At 45.3% G+C, this 23,217-nt stretch overlaps 1 protein-coding gene across 1 annotated transcript in view; it reads right to left on the bottom strand.

The window, feature by feature from the left end:
- Positions 1-21,517, bottom strand: part of Stard8 (StAR related lipid transfer domain containing 8) — a 74,960-nt gene extending 53,443 nt beyond the window's left edge. The window contains exons 1-2 of the mRNA XM_047536974.1: positions 21,351-21,517; positions 7,094-7,127 (exon numbers count right to left, since the gene is read on the bottom strand). Of these exons, the coding sequence (XP_047392930.1) occupies positions 7,094-7,127; positions 21,351-21,395 (79 nt within the window). The 5' untranslated portion in view covers positions 21,396-21,517. The remainder of the gene's footprint in view (positions 1-7,093; positions 7,128-21,350) is intronic.
- Positions 21,518-23,217: the final 1,700 nt, after the last annotated feature.

Raw genomic sequence — 23,217 nt, 5'->3', positions numbered from 1 at the left:
GGGAAACTCCCAAGTTTTGAGTGTTTGTTGGAAAATGTGCTTTACATGAATCTGCACCACTGGCTAGCACTACTGGACCCTCAAGGTCCTATCTCAAGACATTTCATCATCTGGAGCCAGTGGAGCTCTGTGTTGATCTATAATAGCTAGTTCAGTGCTGAAATGATAGGGAAGAAAGTCTTCTGAAAAGAAGAATTCACCAGTCTGATTATCAGAAGTCCTTTTGCTATGCCATCAAAAATAAAAGACAGTCCTTGGCAGACTGGTTGTTTATGTGAGGCCCTGTGCTTAGTTCTGGGAATGCAGATGTAGCCATTGTACAAGAGACAAGAAAGGAAAGAAGCCAATGCAGGACAGTGTGATGTGTTGTAATACAGACATAGACAAGATGCGAAGGGGAGTCCGAGGATGGCTTGAAAAGCCAAGATAAAGAGGGACTGGCAAAGGCTCTGCCAAGAGAGTCCAATATGAGGGTCCCGTGTTTGTCCAAGAACTAGTGAGTTGTCCCTGGGGCTCAGAAACGTGGGAATGTGGTGTGTGATGACCTCGAATACCAATGCAAAGAAGATGAAATTTGGTCAAAGGGGCAAAACAAAGTTATTGGGTTTTTGTTTCTTGTTGTTGGTAATGTTTTTGCAGCACTGGGGATTGAACCCAGGGCCTTGTGCATGCTAAGCAAGTATGCTACCACTCAGCTACACACAGACCTAACATCTTTAAAAGAGAGAACTCTAGTGGCAATATGGAAGGTGAACTGGTAGAGAAAGCATAATGATAAGACCAGTTAGGGAATAATAGTGACCATCCATGCAACAGCTGCTGTGGGCCTAGATGGAAATGTGCATAACAATGTGGATGCATGATGGAGTAGATAAAATAGAAGGGGAAGACTTAGGAAGCATTAAAAAGAGCTCTTGTTGGGAATGGTGGCACATGCCTGTAATCCCAGTGGCTCAGGAGGCTGAAACAGGAGGATCAAGGCCATCCTCAGCAACTTAGCAAGGTCCTAAGCAACTTAGTGAGACTCTGGCTCAAAATAAAATCTTCAAAAGGGCTGGGTATGTGGCTCAGTGGTTAAGCATCTCTGGTTTCAATCCCTGGTACCAAATAGATAAATAAATTCTCATGCATGTGATTTGGTGGCTGAATGGCAGCAAATGAGAATGATGGAAGAGTCTAAGTGACCCCCATGCTTCTACGGTGGATGGTGGTACACTAACCAAGAAAGGGAGTCTGAAGCTTCTAGAGAAACTATGAAGAATTACAATCTTTAGTATTGAGTTTGAAGGATCCACAGGCCCTTCTGATGGAAGTGTCCAATAGTGCCTCCCGTATCCTTTTCAGACCTGGCATTCAACCTGCAATTCCCACTCCCTCTTCATCTCCTGATCTTCTGGATAGTCCCAGCTTACACAAAGGGCCAGCTAGACTGTGTCTCAGTACATTTGTCTGTCTGCATCTGTAAGCCAAGCTTGTGTCTGGTTTGCATTCCTGAAAACAGGAACTGGCAACCTGGGTTTCCCAGTCCCTTTGGCCCCAAAGGAATCCACTCACTATATTCCTCCACAGTTTTGAGAGCCCTTCCCCCACCTCAAATAACATCTTGAAATTGCCCTTTCCACTGACCCTAACCCCGCTGTTCAGTCTGACTTTTGGCATAGACATAGGGGATGATATGGAGTCAACATGCAGAGGACCTTGGGACCTTCTAGTTCAAACTTCTCATTGTTTGGACAATGAAAACCAAAGGTCCAGGGAGGGGAGGCAACTAACTCAAGGTCACAGAATGAGTTTAATGGCAGACATCGGTCTAGATCTTAGGTCTCTCAATTCAAAGCACAGTGTTTTTACCATGGCTGAACTCACTGTAGGTCATGGTTGAAAGATTTCCTGTCTCAAATAATAATCAATTCCAGATAGCCCCTAACTAAGTAGATCTTTATACTATTCCAAACTGTTGGGTAAAATATCTGTCAAATGTCTGATAAAACAATGTTAAATAATCAGATCTATTAAGAGTAGTTATAAGAATGATTTGGTAATTTTCAAAAGATAGGAAGTAGATCAAATTATTCTTATTCTGATGATTTTCATATGCTTGGTATTTTAGCCTGCTGCCCTCTTGAACCTTGGAGGTGACACCCAATAGCATCTTAAATGAATGTGTTTAAATAAAGAAATTTGTTGCTATTTTCTACCTTTTCAATCGGTCTTCCTAGCCCTTGGAGCTGGGGGGAAGAGTCTGGGGCGGCTGATGGATGAGTCTGGTGCAGAGGCTGAGCCTGCAGCCAAACCAGAGCCAGTCGGGTTTGGGGAACAGTGACTCTTATTACAAGCAAAGTATTACCCCTACAGGTCACCGCAGTCACTTCAGCAGGAGCCTGGAGAGAAGCCCTGAATGACTTTGGGCTACAAAAGGATCTTTGTGCACTGGGAGCAAGGGGCTTCAGGGAGGATTTGGCCCCATTTTGGTGGGAAGGAAGGTCAGCAGCCCCCTTACATCTCCAGGTGGCTGGGAAGGGGAGCTAAAGCATTCAGTAGAAACTGTGGGTCTACAAGTCAAGGAGTTATTGAATTTCGGAGCAGCAAGATACCTTAGAGATCCTTTAGAGCAAACTAGTCATTTCATAGTTGGGGACATTCAGGCCAAAGGAGGGCAAGGGAGAGGTTCAAGGCCACACCTGACAAAAGACAGAACCAAAACTGGAACATAGAGATCTGGCTCTCTCTTGCTCCAGTACCTGGGAGGTAGTTTTGACTTGTGGGTTTTTTTTTTTGTTTTTTTTTTTTTTTTTTTTTTTGGAAGAAGGGGGTTCCTCTTAGGCTGTGGAAATCTCCATCTTAGAGGCAATTTATGTTCATGGACCATGGTATGAGGACTTGAAAGAAGCATGAGGAAATGCAGAAAGATCAGATGCCTACATGGGAAATGAGCTCCTGAGACCTGAACCTCCTCCTGACCTGCTGGTTCCTATTACCACTAGTCTATATTTTCCAGTGTTTAGTAGATATTAGCATGGGTTGATTTGGGGTGATACATTGATACCTTGAATTATGATGAATATCTGTTTAATTTACTATGTATCAGAAAAAAACCTAACCATTACCTCAAAACCTATTTACATAGCTATTACTACCTAAGACTAGCATGCACAAGGTCCCAGGTTCCATCCCCCGCAACATCAAAGAAAATTCTAAAGTTGGTTCACAAATAAGTGAAGTTTGGGAAACACAGTGGATTTTTTTTTTTGTACTGGGGATGGAACCCAGGGACACTTAACCACTGAACCACACCCCCAGACCTTTTTATATTTTATTTAGAGACAGGGTTTCACTAAGTTGCTTAGGGCCTCACTAATTTGCTGAGGCTGGCTTTGAACTCACAATCCTCCTACCTCAGCCTCCTGGGCTGAACACTGTGGATTCTTACATGGACCACAACAGCAGAGCTCTCAAAGGCCATCCAGGTCATCCTCTGGGCCTGGGCAGCACCACATGTGTTGAGGCCAATTGGACACACATCGTGCTTTCCTATAAGACAATGCCAAGGGGTCCCATGAGTCCCCCTGCCAAGGTTTCCTCTATCCATAGGACCACTAGGACAAAAGTAGTACCATTTCAGAGAAAACTTTGGTTGACTTATCCCTGATAGGAAAAAATTATCCATATAATTTGTATACAATTGTCAACTGTGAGTCAGTGTCTCTACTTTCTGGGTCTCTATAAAGTCCCTAACTGGTCCTCTTCTTCGTCACTTCTGTTCTGCTGTAGTGGCATTTGGAAGCGTGGCATGTAAAAGCACAAGAGGTTCAGTGTACAGATGCCAACATGTAGGTTCAGAGAAGAGGAAGGCTCTTAGGATCATGGCGCCATGAATGGCACAGTCAATACACGGTCGCCAATGAATGCTGATTCTACCACCACACCTTTCTTGCCCCACAATTCCTACTCTGTTGCCCTTTTTGCATGCTGTCCCCACCCCACTCTCATCCCAGGCAGGCAGTCACAGATTCACCTGCAGTCCTGTTCAACACATCTCACTTTCTTCCAACCCTCTGAACTCACCGAGGGCCCAAGAAGCTACTTATTAGTCATCTCTAAGAGGATTGCTAGATGATCAAGGGACAGGGATGGGAAAACATTTTTATTTTTGTGTCTCTTAAATTTTGAAATGTATGAAGGCATCACCTACTCCATCAATAAATAAATAATAAAACAAATCAAGAGCTCTGCTCATTTCCTCCATGAAATCTCAGAATTAACCAAATTTGTTCAACATTTTGATGTTTTTAAGGCACTGTATCTTATGACCTATAAGAATCCCATGCAATAAGCCCCATTTTATAGATGTGGACACTGGTCTAGAGAGAGTAAGCAACTTGCCGGGACTCACACAGTGACTCTATAATGATATTTGGGCCAAAATCCAGGTGTCTTGTTTCTCAATGCCTTCCTGCTACTATTGCCACATCCACATAAACTCATCACTTCTCCCAGATTGTCCTCGAATAAGCCTGAAACAATGTGTTCACATTTGCCCTTAAATAGACATTTTCAAACTTGAACCTAAAGGAGGAGTAGGAAGACCAATCTCATCTCAGCTTTGTAGGTGGCAACCTCTTCTGCCTGACTCCACCCCCTAAAAGACACTCCTTTCTGCTCTAGGAGCCACAGACCCCTCAGCCACTAGGTGCCCACCCTCCTGGGGTTCCATGCTGGCACCTCAGCCTGGCACAGACATTCTAATGAGGCAGCTTGGCAGCTGCAAATGCATTCGTTTGGGGGGGGGTCACTATTTCAGGACCTGAGGGGTTTCCTTTTAGCCTTTGCAGCTGGTGTCTGAAATGGAGAAGTTTGTCCTTCCCCCAGTATGGGCAGTGCATACATCTTGTACCCTCAGAGGTCTCTAATGCAAAGCAGGAACTGTGCTCAGCAAGAAGCCCTGGTATGGCGATGGGTGGGGTGGGGGGTACTGGAGGAGCAGATGTATGCTCTATGCTGATCAAAGCAGTGTTCTGCTTTAAAATAGGCTCCTTCTCATCTGCTGTCATGGCAATACAAATAAACGCCTCACCCCACCCGTTCTTCTTTTCTTTCTTTCTTTCTCTTTTTTTTTTTCCAGTACTGAGGTTTGAACCCAGGGCCTCATGCATACCATTCTATCACTGAGTTACTCCCTTGGCCCTTTTTTAGTTTTTTAATTTTTATTTTGAGACAGCGTCACACTAAAATTGCCCAGGTTGACCTTGAACTTGTGATCCTCCTGCATCAGCCTCAGAGAAGCTGAAGTTACAGGTGTGCACCACCACGCCTAGCTTTGTCTGTTTGTTTTGGTACTAGGGGTGCATTACCACTAAGTTGTAGTCTCCAGTACTTTATTACTTTTTATTTTGATACAGGGTTACACTAAGTTGCTTAGGGCCTCACTAAGTTGCTGAGGCTGTCCTTGAACTTGTGATCCTCCTGATCCTGCCTCCTGAGTAGCTCTCATTACAAGCATCCACCACTGTGCTGACTGGTCAGTTCTCTTTTAGTAGTCAACACCCAATAACCTCAGGGTCCTAAGATAGAAAAGTCCTTGGGAATTCACTAGATCCCTGGTCTACCTCCCAGAAGGACTGTGCCCAAACCAGCTCCAACTACTTTGCATGGTCCTCAGGATAAAGGGTCTTTTCCAACACCTTCCCAAGATGCCCTTGGCATGACATTTCATTGGTGCCTCACTGTTTCAGCACCCCTTACCACTAACTGCCACCTGGAAGCTATGTTCATGCAAATAGTGACCTCATCTTGATAAAAAATTGGAGCCAATGAGTGGCTGAGATCAGGAGGGAACCAGGAGGTTGATCCCAATGACCTCAGTGAAGCATGACCTGTGTCACTCATTCTAGCCATGGCAGCAAACTCTTCCCTGGTCAGGATCCTTCTTTTCCTTCCCAAACTTGTCACCCTTCTCTAGACAACTGTGTCCTCCTCAACAGAAGGAAGTGGCTCACAGAGTGCCTACTTGTCCACATCCAAGTAGGACACAAGAGGGCAGAAGACAGGTAGGCAGTCAAGCTCAAAGAAACTTGTTAAAGAGCAAAAGGACGATTTTTATTTGTTTGTTTGTTTGGTTTTGTTTTTGTCTCAGTGGGCTGGTGCAAAATGGCATTACAGCTTTTTTATTGGTGCATATTAATTGTACACAGTGGTGTTTCATTGTGGCATTTTCATAAATGCATGCAACATAATTTGGTCAGCTTCACTCCCCCTACTTCCCTTTACCCTCCTTTATTCCCTCCCACTTATCCCCTTTCTCCACTCCAATGGCCTCCCTTTTACTTTTGTGACATCCCCTTTTTTCTTTTCTTTTTCTTTTCTTTTTTTTTTTTTTGAGGAGGGAATTTTTCTTTTTTCTATTTTTGGTACAGGGGATTGAACCTAGGGGTGCTTAAACACGGAGTCACATCCCCAGCCCTTTTTAAATATTTTATTTAGACACAAGTTCTCGCTGAATTGCATAGGAACTCGCTAGTTGCTGAAGCTGGCTTTGAACTCCCAGTCCTCCTGCCTCAGGCTCCTCAGCTGCTGGGATTACAGGCCTGCACCACTGTGGCCGGGCAGCAAGGAGGAAGTTTTTCACCTTAAGGCAACACGTATTCTCTTATCCTAACTAAGCTCTTGAAAACCTTCCAGATAAAGCAAGTGTTGGGTATATCACAGACACCAAACCCCAAATCTCCCCCTTCCCCTTCCATTTACCTGTTCCTCTTTCCCAACATATCTCCCACCCCTAATAAACTTCCCAGTGGAAAGAAGACATTTGAGAGGAAGGGAAGCACGTGGGTGCCTGTCACTTGCTGATAGCTCTGGAGGGAAATCCTCCCCTGGCTCCCTGACAAAAGCAAAATCTCCATCTTAGAAATAGAAGTTCTGCCTAGAGCCAAAAGTCAGGGCCCTGAAGAGGCCAGAAAATGCCCAGTGGAGGGAGACAGAGAGGATGACTTCAGCTTTGCATCTCAGCCTCTGGCTTCAGTCCCCAGGGGACCTGATCAGCTGAGAAGCTTAGTCTCATTGTAAGCTGTTTGTGAACCCAGCCTCATGAACTTACCAGCATTCTTCCTAGCTTGCATCAACGGGAAGCACTGCAAAGGAAACAGAAAAGTAGTCACAGCATTGCAGAGATGTAATGTCCAAACTGAAAGGGAGTTTTAAAATCAGCAATTTCAATCAACCCATTTTACAGAAAGACAGATTGAGACATACAGAAAAAGGAAAACAAAGTAAGGAGCAAAGTGAATTCTAGAATCCCAGATTCCTGACTGCCTATCCTTACTACTTCCTCCTATCCTAATGGCTGATTCCCCTAGTTTATTTCCTTTACATGGAATGGAGAGTGCTCCTGCCAAGATAGGGGACCGGAAACAGTCTGTAAAACACACAGTACCATTCTAAAACCTGAGTAAAGATTACTCAAAAATCAGTCCACAACTGCCTGGCATTTGCTATCCTTGGTATAGCACTGATCATGCTAGAAGCACAGTATCCTGGTGGAAATAGCAGTATTTAAAATTTGAAAGGTCAAGTTTAAGGTCACTTTCCTCTATTTAATGACTGTGAGACACTGGACATCACCCATAACCTTTATTTATGTATTTATTTATTTATTCAAAAGTAGGGATTGAACCCAGGGTTGCTCTACTACTGAGCTACATTCCCACCCCTATTATTTTTTTTATTTTGGACAGGGTCTCACTAGTTTGCCCAGGTTGGCATTAAACTTGCAATCATCCTGCCTCAGCCTCCAGAGTCACTGGGATTATGGGTGTGTGCCTTATACCCATAACTCCTTGAGCCTCAGTTTCTTTATATAAGATTAGGAGAGTAATAACCCTGACCTCACAGGTTTTCAGAAAAAATAATGTGTATGAAAACACTTTTTAAAATGGTAAAGCACCTTATAAATTCATTCAACAAGTATTTATAGGGCACCAATAAATATTTATAGGGTATCCTACAGAGCATTATGCCTGATGCTAAGTATATACAGCAATCTAGACAGGTAAGGACCTCGTGGGACCAAAATCTTATTGGAAAGGAACAAACAATCAATAATCAAACAAAGAAATAAAGGAATTTCAGGCATCACTGAGAACCAAGAAGGGGAAACTTTAAAAGACAGGATGAGATAGGGAGTGCTTGGGTAAGAAGATTAGGAAGGTGACCACAGGGGGTCTCTCTAAGGAACTGAACTTTGAGCTGAGATCTGAATGACAAGGAAGAGTTAGATAATGTGGAATCTGGATGCAGATTGTTCTAGGCAGTAGTTGAAGAGAAAGAGGCAAGAGTCAAATTCTGCAGGGCTTTGAAGGCCAGGGTGTGGATTTTGGCTTCAATTCAAACGTAGTATGGAGCCATACTATGGATATAGTATGGATATAGTATGGATATAGAGCAGGAGAATGATAGGATTTTATCTCTACCTTAAAAAGATGACTCTGGCAGCAGGTGTGGATTGGATGATAGAGCTGAAGCAGAAGCAGGGAGACCTGTCAGGAGTCTTCAATGTTTTTTTTTTTTCAGCACTGGGGATGGAACCCACGACCTGGCACATGCAAGACAAGCAAGGGTTCTACATCCCCATCCCATGAGGCTTTTCCTGTAGTACAGGCAAACAATGTCAGGGACTTGGGCTAAAATGACAGTGATAAAGACGTTAAGCCAATGGTTAAGAAGGAATGAAAGCAGGAAGGAAGGAAAGAAGGGCACTTCTTAGAAGAATTTTCTAGGCCTATTCTCCTGCCTTTACACAGCCAGCCTCTTTGTCAACCAAAAGGATCAGCAAAGCAGTTGCCAGAGTATGTGTACTAAATCTTAACTTTGGAATAATGACTGCCAAACCAGGTACAGACACTTGACCACAATGACTCCTCATTCTAAGATTTGTCTTGGCTTTAGCTCACCCTAAAATGACTAAAGGTCAGGTCCACACTTGAAGACCACACTTGTCCACAGAAGAGAGAAGGGATTGGGAATGTGCCCTTCTCAGTGTTCCCTGGCAAATCCTTTGAGGGATGTGTTAGTGTGAGGGAGTCAGAAAGTTCTAGAATGGGCTAGATGTGAGCCAAAGGGAACAGTTATAAAAGTCCCATACAAAGCTACAAGTTGGAACTAAGATACATCAAGTCAGTATAATTCTCAGAGGTAGATCAAAGTGGAGAAGAAAAGAAAGAGAAAGGGCGAGCCTGTGAAAGAGAAGGAGGAAGCAGGACCCTGGGAGGTCCTAAATGGGACAGTTCTGAGAAATTACGGTATGAACTGATGGTTGGGACAGACTGCTATCCTGCCATCCTGCTCCAGTCATACTGAATCTCCTCCTCTCACATTCTACCAACCCAACCCACCATGGGAATGTCGTAATTAGGGATAGTTCAAAAGATGATTAGTTCTTAAATTAACACAGGGTTTTATGGGTTACAAATAAATGACTTCCTTTGACTGTCACAACCATCCTACATGGTAGGTTTTATTGTTCTCATGTGGCATATGAGGAAAACCAGGTCCAGATAAATGACTGATTTACCCAGAGTCAAGCAGCTAGTAAATGTCAGAGCCAAGATTATACTTGAGTTCTATGGTGCCCCTGATTTTATTGCATCCCATTCTTTCCTTTGAGGTCCAGGATAACTTGGGTTGGTCAGGACCATTGAGTCCCACTCTGATTTTGACCTTGATCCTTATACTCTTTTGGTAGCTAAAAACTTTACAGGGGAAGATGAGGTATGAATTTTTGCATCCAAGAATTCTACCATAGTGGTGACTCTTTTTGTTTCCTGATGTAGAACATATTCCACTTAAACTTAGTGGGTTCTGAACCCAAAGAAGTTAAACAACTACAAAGACAGTGAAGATCTTCCCATTCTGTAAGCCATTCATTCATATGGTATTCATGCATTTATTCACCCATTCACTAGATGTTCCCTCAGGCTCAGGCCCTGTGCTAAGTACCAACAGATAGAGACCAGGCAAATTTCCTAACTTAGTGGAATTCACAGCAAAGTGGGGAAGCCACCCCCAACACAAATTAATACAATTCCATGTAAGTGGTACTGGAAAGTGCAGTTTTATGGAACTGAGCAGAGGGAATAATTCAATGCTGGAAGTTGGGTCGTATTGCCATCCTCATGAAGGAAGTACCAATTTGAAGTCAGACATGAAGATGAGTAGTTTTTCATCAAGTAGATAAGGTGACAAAAACATGACGGGCAGAAGGAAGGGCATAGAAAAAGGCAAGGAGGTGTCAAATCATGTACTTTGAGGAACTGTGTATAGTCTGGCTGGTGAGCAGAGTGCCCGACAGATACTGGAGAAGCAGGTAGAGGCTACATCGTGAAGGACCTTGTAGGACATCTTAAGAACCTTGGACTTTATCCAGAATCCAATGTGGAACCATTGAAGGGGACTGAACAAGAAAGTAACATACATGGATTTGTTTTTAAGAATGCTCGTGTAGTTATCAAATGAAAGATGGATTGTGAATGAGGAGGTTAGGCAAAAAAAGACAGAGAGACCAGGGCATTGGTAAGATTATGGGTTGGACAGTGACCTTTGCGAAAGGAAGGATGGGACAAATATACGGACTATTACATGGTAGAAGAACCAAAGTTAAATAATAGGATGTGAGAGGAAAAGAAAGGAGTTCAGCATGACTCCAAGGTTTCTGAACTGGCAACTGGGTGAATGCTGAGGCTATTAACTGAGATACGGAACAGAGGAAAAAGTGGCTCAGGGATTATAGGAGAGAAATCTTTCTGTTGCAATGAATCTTGCCTTGGACATGGTGGATTGAAGGGGTCTGTGGAACATCTGCTCAGAGCTATCCAATAGACACTGTGGTAGACCAGCATAAAAGCAGACATTGTCCCTTCCCCCGAAGAGCTTGCAGTCTGGTGGGGGATAGAGTGATCAGAAAAAAAAAAAAGAAACATTTTTGAGAGAAAAAGGGAAACAGGTTGAAGGAGTAAAAAAGAGAGGGCCAGAGTCAAAGGGGGGATAAAAGCAAAAAGAATAGTGCTGGGTGAGAAGTCAGGAGAGGAGTAGTTCAGATATAAGCTGCAAAGGTACCAACCGACCTGATCTGGCCCTGGCAGTCCTCAGTCATAAGTGGCTGACTGGGACCAAGCTCATTCTCAGCACCTTTTCTGCTCAGTCTGCAGGCTCTCCAACCAGTCCTTGCCCTGCTCTCTGGGGGAAGGCCTGCAGAGATGTTTTGTCCTTTCCTTGCCTGGTTTCTCTGCTTCACCCACCACCCCACTCCACTGCCCGTGGTTAACCATGTGCCATAGACCCAGGCCTAGGGCCACAGTCATGAGAGCACGTTCTTCACATTCCAGCCTCCCCCAGTCCTCTCAGCTGGGCCACACAGAGCCCTATTCACAGCCTGGCCCTCCCTCTCCTTCCCTCCCTCCAGAGTGGGCCTCACCACCCCCAGGCCCAACCCCTTTTGCCAACACAGACTATGGCCACTATAGGAGGCAGGTTCCCCTAACCCCTCTAGAGCTGACTCCTCTGTCTCTTGGGGTCTCTCAACTGGGAGGTGAGTCCAATGGGCTTGACCCCTTGTACATGTATGAGTATGTTTGTGTATTTTATGCACTCAGTAACCTTCCTCTGGGTTAGGCCTGGAATCGGGACTGGGTTGGGCCAGACTGTCACTGGACATAGGGATTTTTGGGCCACAGTCTGGATTCCTAGAAGGGTTCATAGCCAAGCATGGAGACAGTTGGTATATGGGGATGGCTGGATGGTACCTGCCACCAGATTTTAAATTGGAGTGCCACAGTGCCATTTTTAAAACCAGGGAACATGTGCATACGTTCAAGTGTAACATCTGCTGCTGGTGGGGTGCTATCACCCTGGAGAATGCCAATCTCTTCTTGAAAAGGGCAGAGGAGACGTGGTCTTTAGAAGGACTGACTGGCATGGACATGCTGGGCCTTTGACCACTTCTTTGCTGGGCCTCAGACTTGTTGCCTAAAAAAGGGATCCTACCTCTAGCCACAGGAACCCTGATCACTTTATTTATTTATTTGTTTGTTTGTGGTGCTGAGGATTAAACCCAGGGCCTCATGCATGCTAGGCAAACACTCTACCACTGAACCACATCCCCAGCCCCCCTAACCATTTTAAAAGTCACTTACACAGTCACAAATTCCTAACGTCTAGAACTCTTTTCTCCTCTGTACCTTCCTGCCAGTCCTGACAAGGCTTCTGGTCTTTCTTCCCCACCCTGATCCCTCACCTGGCCCACGGGGCTGCTGCAGGTCTGGCTCCTTAACTTCAGTCCCCTTTCCCTGGAGGAGACTTCCTCCAATCTCACACCCTATTATCTTGGCTGCCTCCACAGCAGGCTGAGAGCTGGGCCAAGGGAGAGAGTGAATGAGCAGCTGCAACCCCCAGGGGTTCTCTGGATAATCTCAGGAATGTCATATCCTAAAGACTTGACTTTCCCACCGGCCAACAGGGACCCTCTTTCCTGCCCAGAGCTTGGGAGTCTTTCCAGGGGAGGGGCCTCAGAGCAGGGAGTGTAGTAGGAAGGGGCTGGAGGAGAGAGACCCAGCAGTTCCAGTGTGAGATGGTGCCTCTTTTCAAGACTGACTTAGTCTGACCAGTGGTGGAAGCAGCGGTGGGAATAGGAGGGTTAGGGGAATTGCCTAAAAAACTCACTTCCAAAATCTCAGGGTAGTAACATCAGTGTTTGCTGTCGTCCTTTTACTGTATGGGATGCCCTCAATTCTGAGCTCTCCTCAGCCAGCGTGGTGAGGGAATTGGCAGGTCTATTTTTTCCTCATTTTATAAATGAGTTATCTGAGGACTCTAGCAATGGACAGAGGGTCCCCTACAGTAATCAATTCATCATGTTCACATTTAACTCCTATTTACTGACTCCCTACTCTGGCAGGCTTATTCACAGATGTCATTGCAATCAAATAAGTAGTGGGAAATATTCTGCTGATGTTGTAAATAAGGAAACCAAGGCTCAGAGAAAAGATGAAAAGGCAGAACCTGGGGCAGTAGAAGGATGCCCAAATTTCCAGCTACTATCTTATGTCATCATACCACATTCTTTTCTCCAGCTTCCAGAGGGTGACCCAACGCAGGGTAGAGGAAAGGCCAGGCAAGTTCAGCCCATGCTCATTTCCAGAGCCTCAACCCCCCACTTCCCCAAGTGCAGGACTTCCTTTCCTCTGCTCCTTAGCAATCCCAGCCTCGCAACTGCCAACTGACCTGGACTCTAATGTCCCTGGCAGCGGCAGCAACAACAGCTCCAGAGTTGGCCAGAAGGATGGGGCCAGGAGCTCCATTCTCCCACCCTACTGTGAAGTCTCTGACCCTAAATCCCAGCACACGCGGTCTGAACTGCTGTTCCTTGTTATTTTTACCAGTGACTTGGAAATGCAGGCCAGGCCCTAGCTACCAGACCTTCCCAGGCCTCCAGCTGTTCTCAGGCCCTAGGGGTTCTGGGAGGTCCATTCTCCATTGCAGGCTCTTTTCCCTGGGCCTGGGCTCCTTCCTCCCCAGGGACCTGGAGTGGAAATCACTGACATTTTGGGAGCAGTGCTTTTTTTTTTTTTTTTTTTTCAATTTGACCTGGAAGTTTGGAGAAATATATGCGAATATAATGAGAGTATCAGAGCTGGAACAACTCTCGGAGATAACCAATCCAACATCCTCATTTTATGGATGGAGAAACTGAGGTCCAGGTTATATAACTATAGTGGACTTTGGAACTAGATTACCTGGGTTAAAAAATTTCCAAGGTAACAGCTGTGTGACCTTGGATATGTTTCTAACCTTTCTGTGTTTCAGTAAAATGAAGATGATAAAAATGGCATTTGCCTTGTAGGGTTACCATGATGGAGAAATAAGTTAATATAGATGAAGGGTTGAAATGGTGGCACTACAGAGTATGTGCTCTAGTGATAATCACTTGCATTAGTTCCAACTTTCTTAGTGTTTGTGAGAAAAAAAAAACAATCAAACCTGGCATTGCCAATCTATAGCCTTCTCCATTTACTTGTCCATCAGCCACGGTGTCAGGCATAACCTCCACCCCCAGCACCTCCATTTGTACACTTTTTGGCACCAAAGCAACTGAAGACAAAGGAAGAATTTATATCTGAGGAGACAGATGTAAATTGAAGCTTTGCCTTAGAATAGATTCCCCATCTCACTTTCCCATGGCTAACCCACCATCTCCCACCCTCCAGAACAAATATTGTCTAATCTCAGATGATTCTTGAGCAAATGGCACTACTTATGCTGAGATGGGACCACTGGGGGAGAGGGACAGAGTTAGGGGCTGGCAAATTCAGGGGGCAGGGGTCCCATTCCCACTCCCAGGTTGGGTCAAAGATGGTTCCAGGAATTACCTGGATTCCAGTGTGGCCATTCCTCTGCCTTGTGGACTAAGCAGGATCACCAAGTACAAATATTAGATAAAATCAGATTGGTAATTGACTGAATAGTTTCATATACTGAAATTTTGTGGACTCTATCAATTGTACCCACCAACAGGGCAATTAGGGTTTGTGAGTATGAAAACATTATTTTATATGCACTAGACAGTAAGCTCCATGAGGGTAGGGACCTACAGCTAGGTTGTTCACTATTATCTAATTCCTCAGGGCCTGACACATAGTAGGCCCTGAATAAATATCACTTGGTTGAATGAGTGAAGGAATGAATTCTTAAGGATATTCCTAGCCTAAGGAAGATCTCTATTTCATTTCAGATAAGAGTAAATAAACATCTCAACACATTTTACCATCATTATTTCATTTGAACCCTGTCATAGCCTTGTAAGGTAGAAATAAGAATTATGCCCAGTGTACAAAGAATAAATACGACTACTGCTTACTGTGTGCTGCTTTTCAAAGAGTTGTATAATTATTTACTCATTCAAGTCCCAGAACAAACTTATAAGGTGCTTTCTATTTTTATCTACATTTTATGGAGTAAGAAACAAAGGCCCAGAGTGGTAAAGTAACTTTCTCTAGGTCACACAGCTAGCAAGTTTTGGCTCTGACAGGTGAAGGATATCTAGATAGATACCCTGGTCTTCTCACTGCCTCAAGAACACCAAGGTTGAGCTCCCATACCCAAATTTCAATGTCTCTGGCTGGGGATGTTGCTCAGTGGTAGAATACTTGTCTAACATGTGTAAGGCCCTGGGTTCAATCCCCAGCTGCACAAAAAGAAATTTCAAAATCTCTTGTTTTGCCCTGACCCCGTACCATTCACACCCAACCCCAGCATCCAGGGCAAGTCCTTTGGGTCTGTACCTCCTCCCATCTCCTTACAGTCCTTGAAGACTCTCCCTCTCTTTCCTCCATAGATTATCCCTTCAGATCCTGATTCATGTGCCAGGCTTGTACTTATACCATTTTATTGGCAGTTCCATTAAGTCTTATCCACTGAGAAGAGGTGACTGGCCTAAGACCACACAGCATAGATGAGGCCAAGGTAGATGCACTTTCCAGCTCAGTCTGTCCAGCGCTTTTTGGGCCACACCAGAGGCCTTCCATTTGGACCTGGGAAATTCCTCCTAGAAAGCTTCCCAGGTCACCCAGAAATCAATTCCCAGCTCTCTTTAACAGCTTTACCACAACCTATTCTCTTGCCTCCATCCATGGGCCTGGTACCTCGCAGATACATAGCATGTCAGTATCTAGGTGACTTACAGTTAGCCTTTCAGGGACAACTCACAGATAGTATGAATTTTCCACACATGTTGGTTTCCATGTTGGGATCCAGGACCTACCACTCAGCCAACACAGTATTTGACTGGGCTGTGATACTCTGCAGAGAGAGCCCTGGGGGTGAAGCCTCCTTCTTTGGGGCACAGGGCCTTGCCCTGCCCCTGCTAAGCAGTTTTTCCTATAAATGAGAATTTATGTTATAATTTCTTTCTTTGGATCCTGTAATTACTAGGTGGCTGTGCATATATATCTCAGAGGTACAAGCATACCCTACCACTTCCATACTCAGACGCACACACACGACGTCACCCCAAATTGGTTGAAGTACCCGTGGGAATGTTCTGAGGTGAAACAGAGTATCTGAGGAGGTGGTGAGCTCCACATCATTGGAGGTGTGCCACAGTGTCTAGCCACTTGATAAGATGTAATAGAGAGGACTCCTAAAAGGAATGTGAAGATGGAATCCAGAAGTCTCTGAGGTCCCTGCTCAGCTCCACGAATTCCCCATACTCCTCCTTCCCCTCCCTCAACAGCCTTTGGGGTGACAAGGGCCAAGGAATGGAAAAGGAGCAATATCCTGGAGGCTGGGAGAGCAATGACTGAATCACCCAATCACTGCCACACTTATATGCCGGTGGATCCCTTTAAAGACCAGAAAATTGTGATTTGGCCTGGGACAAAGGGGGTCTGGGGTGTGAGCAAGCACACATTATGAGGATGTAGGTCACCTCACATGCATGTGTGTATGTACATGACTGTGAGCCTGCTTGAGGGATGTGTCTATGAAAGCTCATACTCATATGAATAGGCGCCTCAGTAGCATGATATAAGATCAGCCACAAGGAGGTCCCATGGGAGAGAGCATTCACAGGACAAGGTGCTTCGGAATATGTACCTGGGGACTCCTATGTATGACCTAAGTATGAATACAGTGACTGAGGACAGGTATGGCGGCTCATGTTGGACCACAGCTGTGTAGCTAACTTCTATGAGCCTTCCCAGTTTACAAGGGACTATTCTGTCATGTTTGGCTTTGACTTCCCTACAAACTTTTAGGGTAGGTGTGATAGCATTGTTACCATATAGATGTATGTGTGCGTGTATGTGATATGTGTACAAATGTCCCACCTAGTATTACTGTTATATTTTACTAGAGACAAGTTGTGTTTGAATTTTGCCACAGAATGAGTAGGGAGATTATCATACAGACCTCATTTCAATCAGGCTATGTCCTGAGTCTGTCTATGACCTTGGGCACATCTCTTCCTTCACTGAGTCTCAGTTTCCTCATGAAGAGTTTGGAAGGAGAAGAGAACAAGGGGGAATAGATGACCTCTGAGGAGGTTTTCATCTCTGATATTGTGTGATTATCTACCTATGTTATAAAAGGAGGGAACTGAGGAACACTAGGGAGATTCAACTCTCTTGATGTCACCCAGAGGCCATGGCTGAGATGGAGCTGCAGTTGGAACTTCCACCTCCCAGGTCAGTGTCCTTTAGGAATAGATATTGCCCCCCTGAGACAAAGAGAGTGACATGAGAGAATTTGTGTTTTGGACACTCATTATGTGCCTAACACCATGATAGATTTTGGATGGGAGCAAAAGCTAATATCAAAACATAAAAGAAGTGGTCCTCTATTTGTGTGTGTGTGTGTGTGTGTGTGTGTGTGTGTGTGTGTGTGTGTGTATGTGTTTGAGAGAGAGAGAGAGAGAGAAATTCAGATACTCAGATGGATGCATGCCTGGTTGTGCTGAGAGGCCATGGATACTTTTTGGCCCCTGGGGCAAGAACATCAGACACGTATGGAACTATTTATACTGGGTTCATCTCACACCCAAACGTCTTGTCCCTTGGCTGCCCCTACCTCAGAGAACCTCAAAGCAATTCCAAGCCCTGGCCTGGCCTCTTGCCACCTTCCCAGTATCCTTGGTTTCTGAGGTGTTACCCTTGAACTCTCAAATGGTTTACTTCTCTTCTAAGACGCAGGCAGGATCAAAGTAGAGGCCTGAGGAGAGAACTGTAGCAAAGGAGTGGACAGGACCTGAGACCCTAACCCTGCAGTTTGCAAATACGGAGTAATCTTTTATTTTTTTTTTTTGGTCTCCCCCAGTACACTTTAGAAATCTAGTGTATTGACCGCCTATTCTATGACAAACATGTAATATTCTGTGAGGAAGGTACGGACTAGTGTCCTTTTTCAGGCAAGGAAACTGAGGCTCAGAGAGATCTTGCTCAAAAGCACAGGGTTAATATGTGTGCATGTAGAAGTGAGTGCAATTTAAACTCATTTATCTGTTTCCGTCATCCTTATATCTCTTTAGATGATGGAGAGCACCATGTGGCATGGAGTGGTAGGGGGCTCGTTTTCCCCATCAGAACCACCAGGAGATTGAATTCAATGATCTGAGAAGGCCTTTTCAGCCATGGCGGGCTCTATCTACCACAGCCTTGCCCCTCCCCTCAGTCACCTTTCCCACAGCCACGTGACTGCTCACAAAGAGGCCTGGCTCAGAGAGGGAGGGTGGCTCAGAGCAGCTGACTGGGCTGACAGGCCCAGAGTCTGCCTTTCTGACTGGGGCCTGGAAGCAGCAGCATTGGAAGACAGAGCATAAGACCCAAGCGTGTATGTTGGTCTGGGAAGTTGCCTCTTAGTCTTGAGATCTAGCAATGTATTGATTCATGTCTACCAAGATCATACAAAACCACAGCCCTGTGTGTGTGCGTGTGCATGTGCATGCACATGTGCCTCTGTGCTCTGTGAAATACTTCCACATGTCTACATAGTTTTGTGACATGTCTGGATCTATGTGTTTCTGTGTGTCCCTGCATGCTTATGCATGGGAGGGTATGTAGCTGTGTGCATGTGAATTACATGCTTTCATATGTATGTACACATATTTGTGTGTGTTTGTGCCCAGGTCTATGTGTGTTTGTACTTATGTGTGTATGTATGTGTGCACAAGTAAATGACATGCCTGTGCATGTGTGTATAGCTCAGTGTGCACAAATGCACATGTGTGTCCTGTGTTTGTGGGCACACACAAGTGCCAAGTGTGTTGAACCTAGATGGAGATCACTAACCTTATCTTGGGGCTCTCCTAGTCCCCTGATTTCTCTCTCTCTCTCTCTCTCTCTCTGGTACTGCAGGTAGATCCCAGGGACACTTTACCACTGAGTTACATCCCCAGTCCTTCTTTTTTTTATTTTGAGACAGAGTTTCTCTATGTTGCTGAGGCTGACCTCAAACTTGTGGTTCTCCTGCCTCAGCCTCCTGAGAGGCTGGGATTACAGGCATGTGCCACCATGACTGGCTAGCACAATAGTTTCTAAGAGGCTAACGTGGTTTTGGGGTGTTTGCTGGTCATATGAGAACTTGGGGTTCTCAGCATGCAAAATGATTTAAATTCATTCCAAGCACCCCGAATGGTTAACTAGGGTAGTAGACAGGGGTGCCTCTTAAACATGGAATCCCAGAGGCACTTTCAATTCCCCCTTCCTTTGCCTTTATCATTGTATCTAGCTTTTCATCATCTCCTCACCACCTATCCTCACTGCCATTGCAGACACCTCCTTTCTGGCTCTGCCTGTCCACTTAGATCCTCCTATTCTATCCCTACCTGCTGCTGCTGGAGTGTGTTTCCTAAAATATCAATTTCATTATATCCCTATTTTACTGAAATCGGTTTTCTATCCCCTAAACCAGTAATCCCCAGATTTTGGGATTCCATGGATAAAGAAGTGAATTTTTAAATAAACATATTTTTGTTTACAATTTTTAAATATTAAAATATATTTACAATTTTAAAACAAATAAATAGGGGAACAGTCAACATGTCACAAACTTTTTTTATTTTGCCAAGTTTTTAATTTTTTTCACTCCTAGTTTGCAAAAGAAAAATAGTTTGACCCCTCACTGCCAATAATCTCCAAATAAAAAATAGTTTGAATTGAATTAATTCAGCTTCTGAGAAATCACACTACATTAGTCCTTGTTTTCTCCCATTCCATTGCAGGTGGGTGAAAAGAATCTCATTGGGGACCCCAATGGGTGAGAACCTTGAGCCCATGGTCAATTCCAAACCCTTTGGGGGTAGCCTCTGTTTCCTCCTCTTTAGTGCCTCTGTCCTCGAACCGCTTCCTTGAGCTACATCACTAGAATGAACCCTTCCCCCAGGCACAACCACTGCACTGCCTTCAAACTCTTGCTCATGCAGTTCCCTCTGCCAGGCATGCCTGGAATGCCCCTCCTCCCCTTTTTGGACTGACAAACTCTTCTCTTCCTTCAACCCTGAGGCTCAGCCCAAATGTGACCTCCTGTGAAACCTTTCCAAGTCCCTCCCCATGGAATGGTTCTTTATTCCGGAGGGTCCTGGCAGTCCTTTCCTGCTATCTTAGAATCAGGTTGTTTGAACATCTTCCCACCAGGTTGGACTGTGGGGAGCCACATAGTGTCAAGAAGGGCATGGGCTTAGGAGTTCAAACCTCAACTCTGCCAGTCATATCTGAGTGGCCTTGTGAATATTCCTTAACCATTGATAGTGTCCTTTCCCAATTAGCAAAGCAGGAAAAGAACATGTTATAGTAAAGATCACCACCACAGTGAATGAATTGAAAGTGCCCAAGTCTGATACACAGCAGATGCTAAATATATGAGTTCCTTGGTTCGTGAAGGCAGAAATCATGCTTTACAAACCCGTCTCAGTTTTGCTGTACTCATCATGTACTTCCTGTGGCCAGGATGTAGTAAGCACTTAACAAATCTTACTGATTTACTGCCTATCCCAGGTTGGCATATAGTAGGTGCTTGATAAATATCTGGCATTTTTCTTATCTCCTTTTCAAGGACAAAAACCATGTCCTTCTTTATCTTTTTGTAGTTCCCACAGTGTGTAGCACATAGTAGGTGCTTGATATAGGTTGATGGAGATTAATAGCAATAATAATAACAGATACAATTACTTGGGTGGATGTTACCTGCCAGGCAGCATGCTAGGAATTTGACATACATTATTTCTTATATTTTGCATATGTTTAACATGTAAACACTAACACCAACCTCTTCACCCTATAAGGTTGGTGTAACTATTGTCCTCATTTTAAAACTAGAAAACTGAAGCTCAGAGAGGTTAAGTGTCTTATCTTCATGTGAAACCTTGGGAAACAACAGAGGCAAGTTTTAGGAAAAAGAGTCAGCTAGCAGCCACACATGGTGGCACAAGTCTCTGATTCCAACTACTCAGGAGGTTGAGGCAGGATACCAACCTGGGCAACTTAGTGAAACTCTGTCTCAAAATAAAATAAAAAGGACTAGGGGTATATAGCTCAGTGGTAGTGCACTTGCCTAGTATGTGCAAGGTCCTGGGTTCCATCCCCTGTACTAGGGATAAAAAGCCTGGTGGCTTATTTATTTCCTTAGGAAAGCAGTAGAAGGTCACAGAGGTGGTTAAGAGACAAGGGTGAGACTTGAACCCAAGCCTTTCTAGCTCCAAGTGCCTCAGGAAGTCTCAGAAGCTTGTCTGATCTGTCTTTCCCAGTCAGCAATGGTCCCAGCTGCTTCCTTCCCCCATGAACCATGGAATGGGATGGGTCTGGCCGGCCACTTACCTTCACTTTCCTGAAGCAAGACCAAAAAACGTCCAGCAGAGGCATGGTGGGACGCAGGAGCTTGTAGAGCTGGCAAATCTCTGCTGGGCATGAGCCTCTCCCTCTCTGCAGATGAGGCTAGAAGGAACCCGGGGCTCAGGGACAGCTAGCCCTGGCCCTGGGCTCCATCAGCGAGCACTGCGAGGGGAGAGGCGGAGAGCCGCGGCTGGCCTGAGATCAGCTGCCTCGACTGCCGGCCCCTCCCGGAGGGCTGAGGGAGGGAAGAAGGGAGGGAGGGAGGGAAGGAGAGAGGCTGGCTAAGGAGGAGGGACCGGGAGGCGGGTCACTCACTGATTCAAACTCGGCACCGTTAACCAGTTGGCTGGGACTGGACAGCAATGCCAGTTGAAATTCCCCATACGTTACAGTTACAGTTTCCCAGCCTGGGTGTCTAGCGGGTCTGCTGGCTCCAGCACCAGTCCCACCACCTGTGTGCCGGTTAGTCTGCCAGCTTGCCTCCTGTCCCATTAATACATCAGCTCTCCCTAGGGCCTTCAGGTACAACCCAGACCAGGCAGGAGCTATGGAAAGAGTGCCAAGGAAAAGGACCAAGGAAGGACATTCCTTGGCCCTTGTCAGGAAGGTGTGAAGGCTTGAAGCCTTGGAAATACCTCAGCCAGGTGGCTCTGAGCTCTGTGTCAGGGGGTCCTTCTCCAGCCCCACTCTAAAGTCAGGCATCCTGCACTTCTGGGAGGCCCCTTTTATCTGGGTCCCAATTTTGCCAGCTGTGCAAAGTCAAGGTATAGAGGTCTCTAAGTCTCAAGTCTGTTTTTATGGTTCCTATTTAGAATTAGGAACAGGGCAAGTCTGGAAGAAATCCCATTCCAGAAAACAAATTAATCTCCTCTCAGAATTCCCCAGCTAATTCCTAGGAGTCCATAGGAAGTCAGGTAACTCCCCTGACCCCAAAGAATATGAGCCCTCAAGGGCCATTTCCTCCACCCCCTAGCTCACAAAGAATGTGTGTACATCCTTTTCAGAACATCTTCTGAACAAATGATACCTTCCTTCCTTTATCCACTTCCATGCTCAGAAAACCTCCAGTCTGAAATCTAAACTTGAACCCTCTGGATGCCCTGCAGTCACTTCTTTCAGTGGAAATAGAGTTAGCACTCGGCAGTTCTAGAGGCTTTCTGGGCAGGAAGCCATTAAGAAACAGTGATCCTTCCACCCCCACACACCCCTCCCCAGACCTCAAAAGGCAGGGTGCCATGGCTGGTGGCCAGAAGCTCCCAGGGACCCCATGGCAAAAGGCCAGGCTTGGGTCTCTGGGGGTGCATGTCATCAAGAGGCTCAGAATAACTTACTCCCTCTGGCCTTATTTCTTTTTCAGAGACCAAGTTGGTCAGGCAAAAGGCCAGCTTCTAGGACCCTGGAAGGTCCTAAGCTTGCTTTGAGCAAGCCTCTGCCTGCCCTCAAGGACTTTAGTCATCAGTGGTTTTGTCCTAAGGCCTGTTCAGAGAATATAGAAGGGTCCCTCCTACTCTGCCTACAAGTTTCTCTGTGACCCTCGGTTTTGCCATTTGTGCCCTAAGGTTGTAATAACTAATCTGACACCCTCTCTCTAGCTCTGGCCTCAGAAGTATCTCAGATTTGACCTAGGCTCATAAGGGGAAGTCCCCTACAGGATGTGGGGGAAAGTGTAAAGTGAAGACCCAGGTCAGAGACTGTTTCCTCCTTTGAGCATTTGCCCACTTCCCCTGCAGTGCAAGCCCTGAGGATGAACATCTATGGAGCAACTATTATAGGAGAAGCAGCATGGAGGCCTAAGATGGCCTCATAGTCTCTGCCTCTCTGGAGTCACCTCTTTTAGATTCAGGCCCCTGGG

This window comes from Sciurus carolinensis, chromosome X, assembly GCF_902686445.1.
Source record: "Sciurus carolinensis chromosome X, mSciCar1.2, whole genome shotgun sequence".
Lineage (NCBI taxonomy): Eukaryota > Metazoa > Chordata > Mammalia > Rodentia > Sciuridae > Sciurus > Sciurus carolinensis.
Note: the sequence above shows the minus strand (reverse complement) of the source record. Positions and strands in the feature narration are given on the sequence as shown.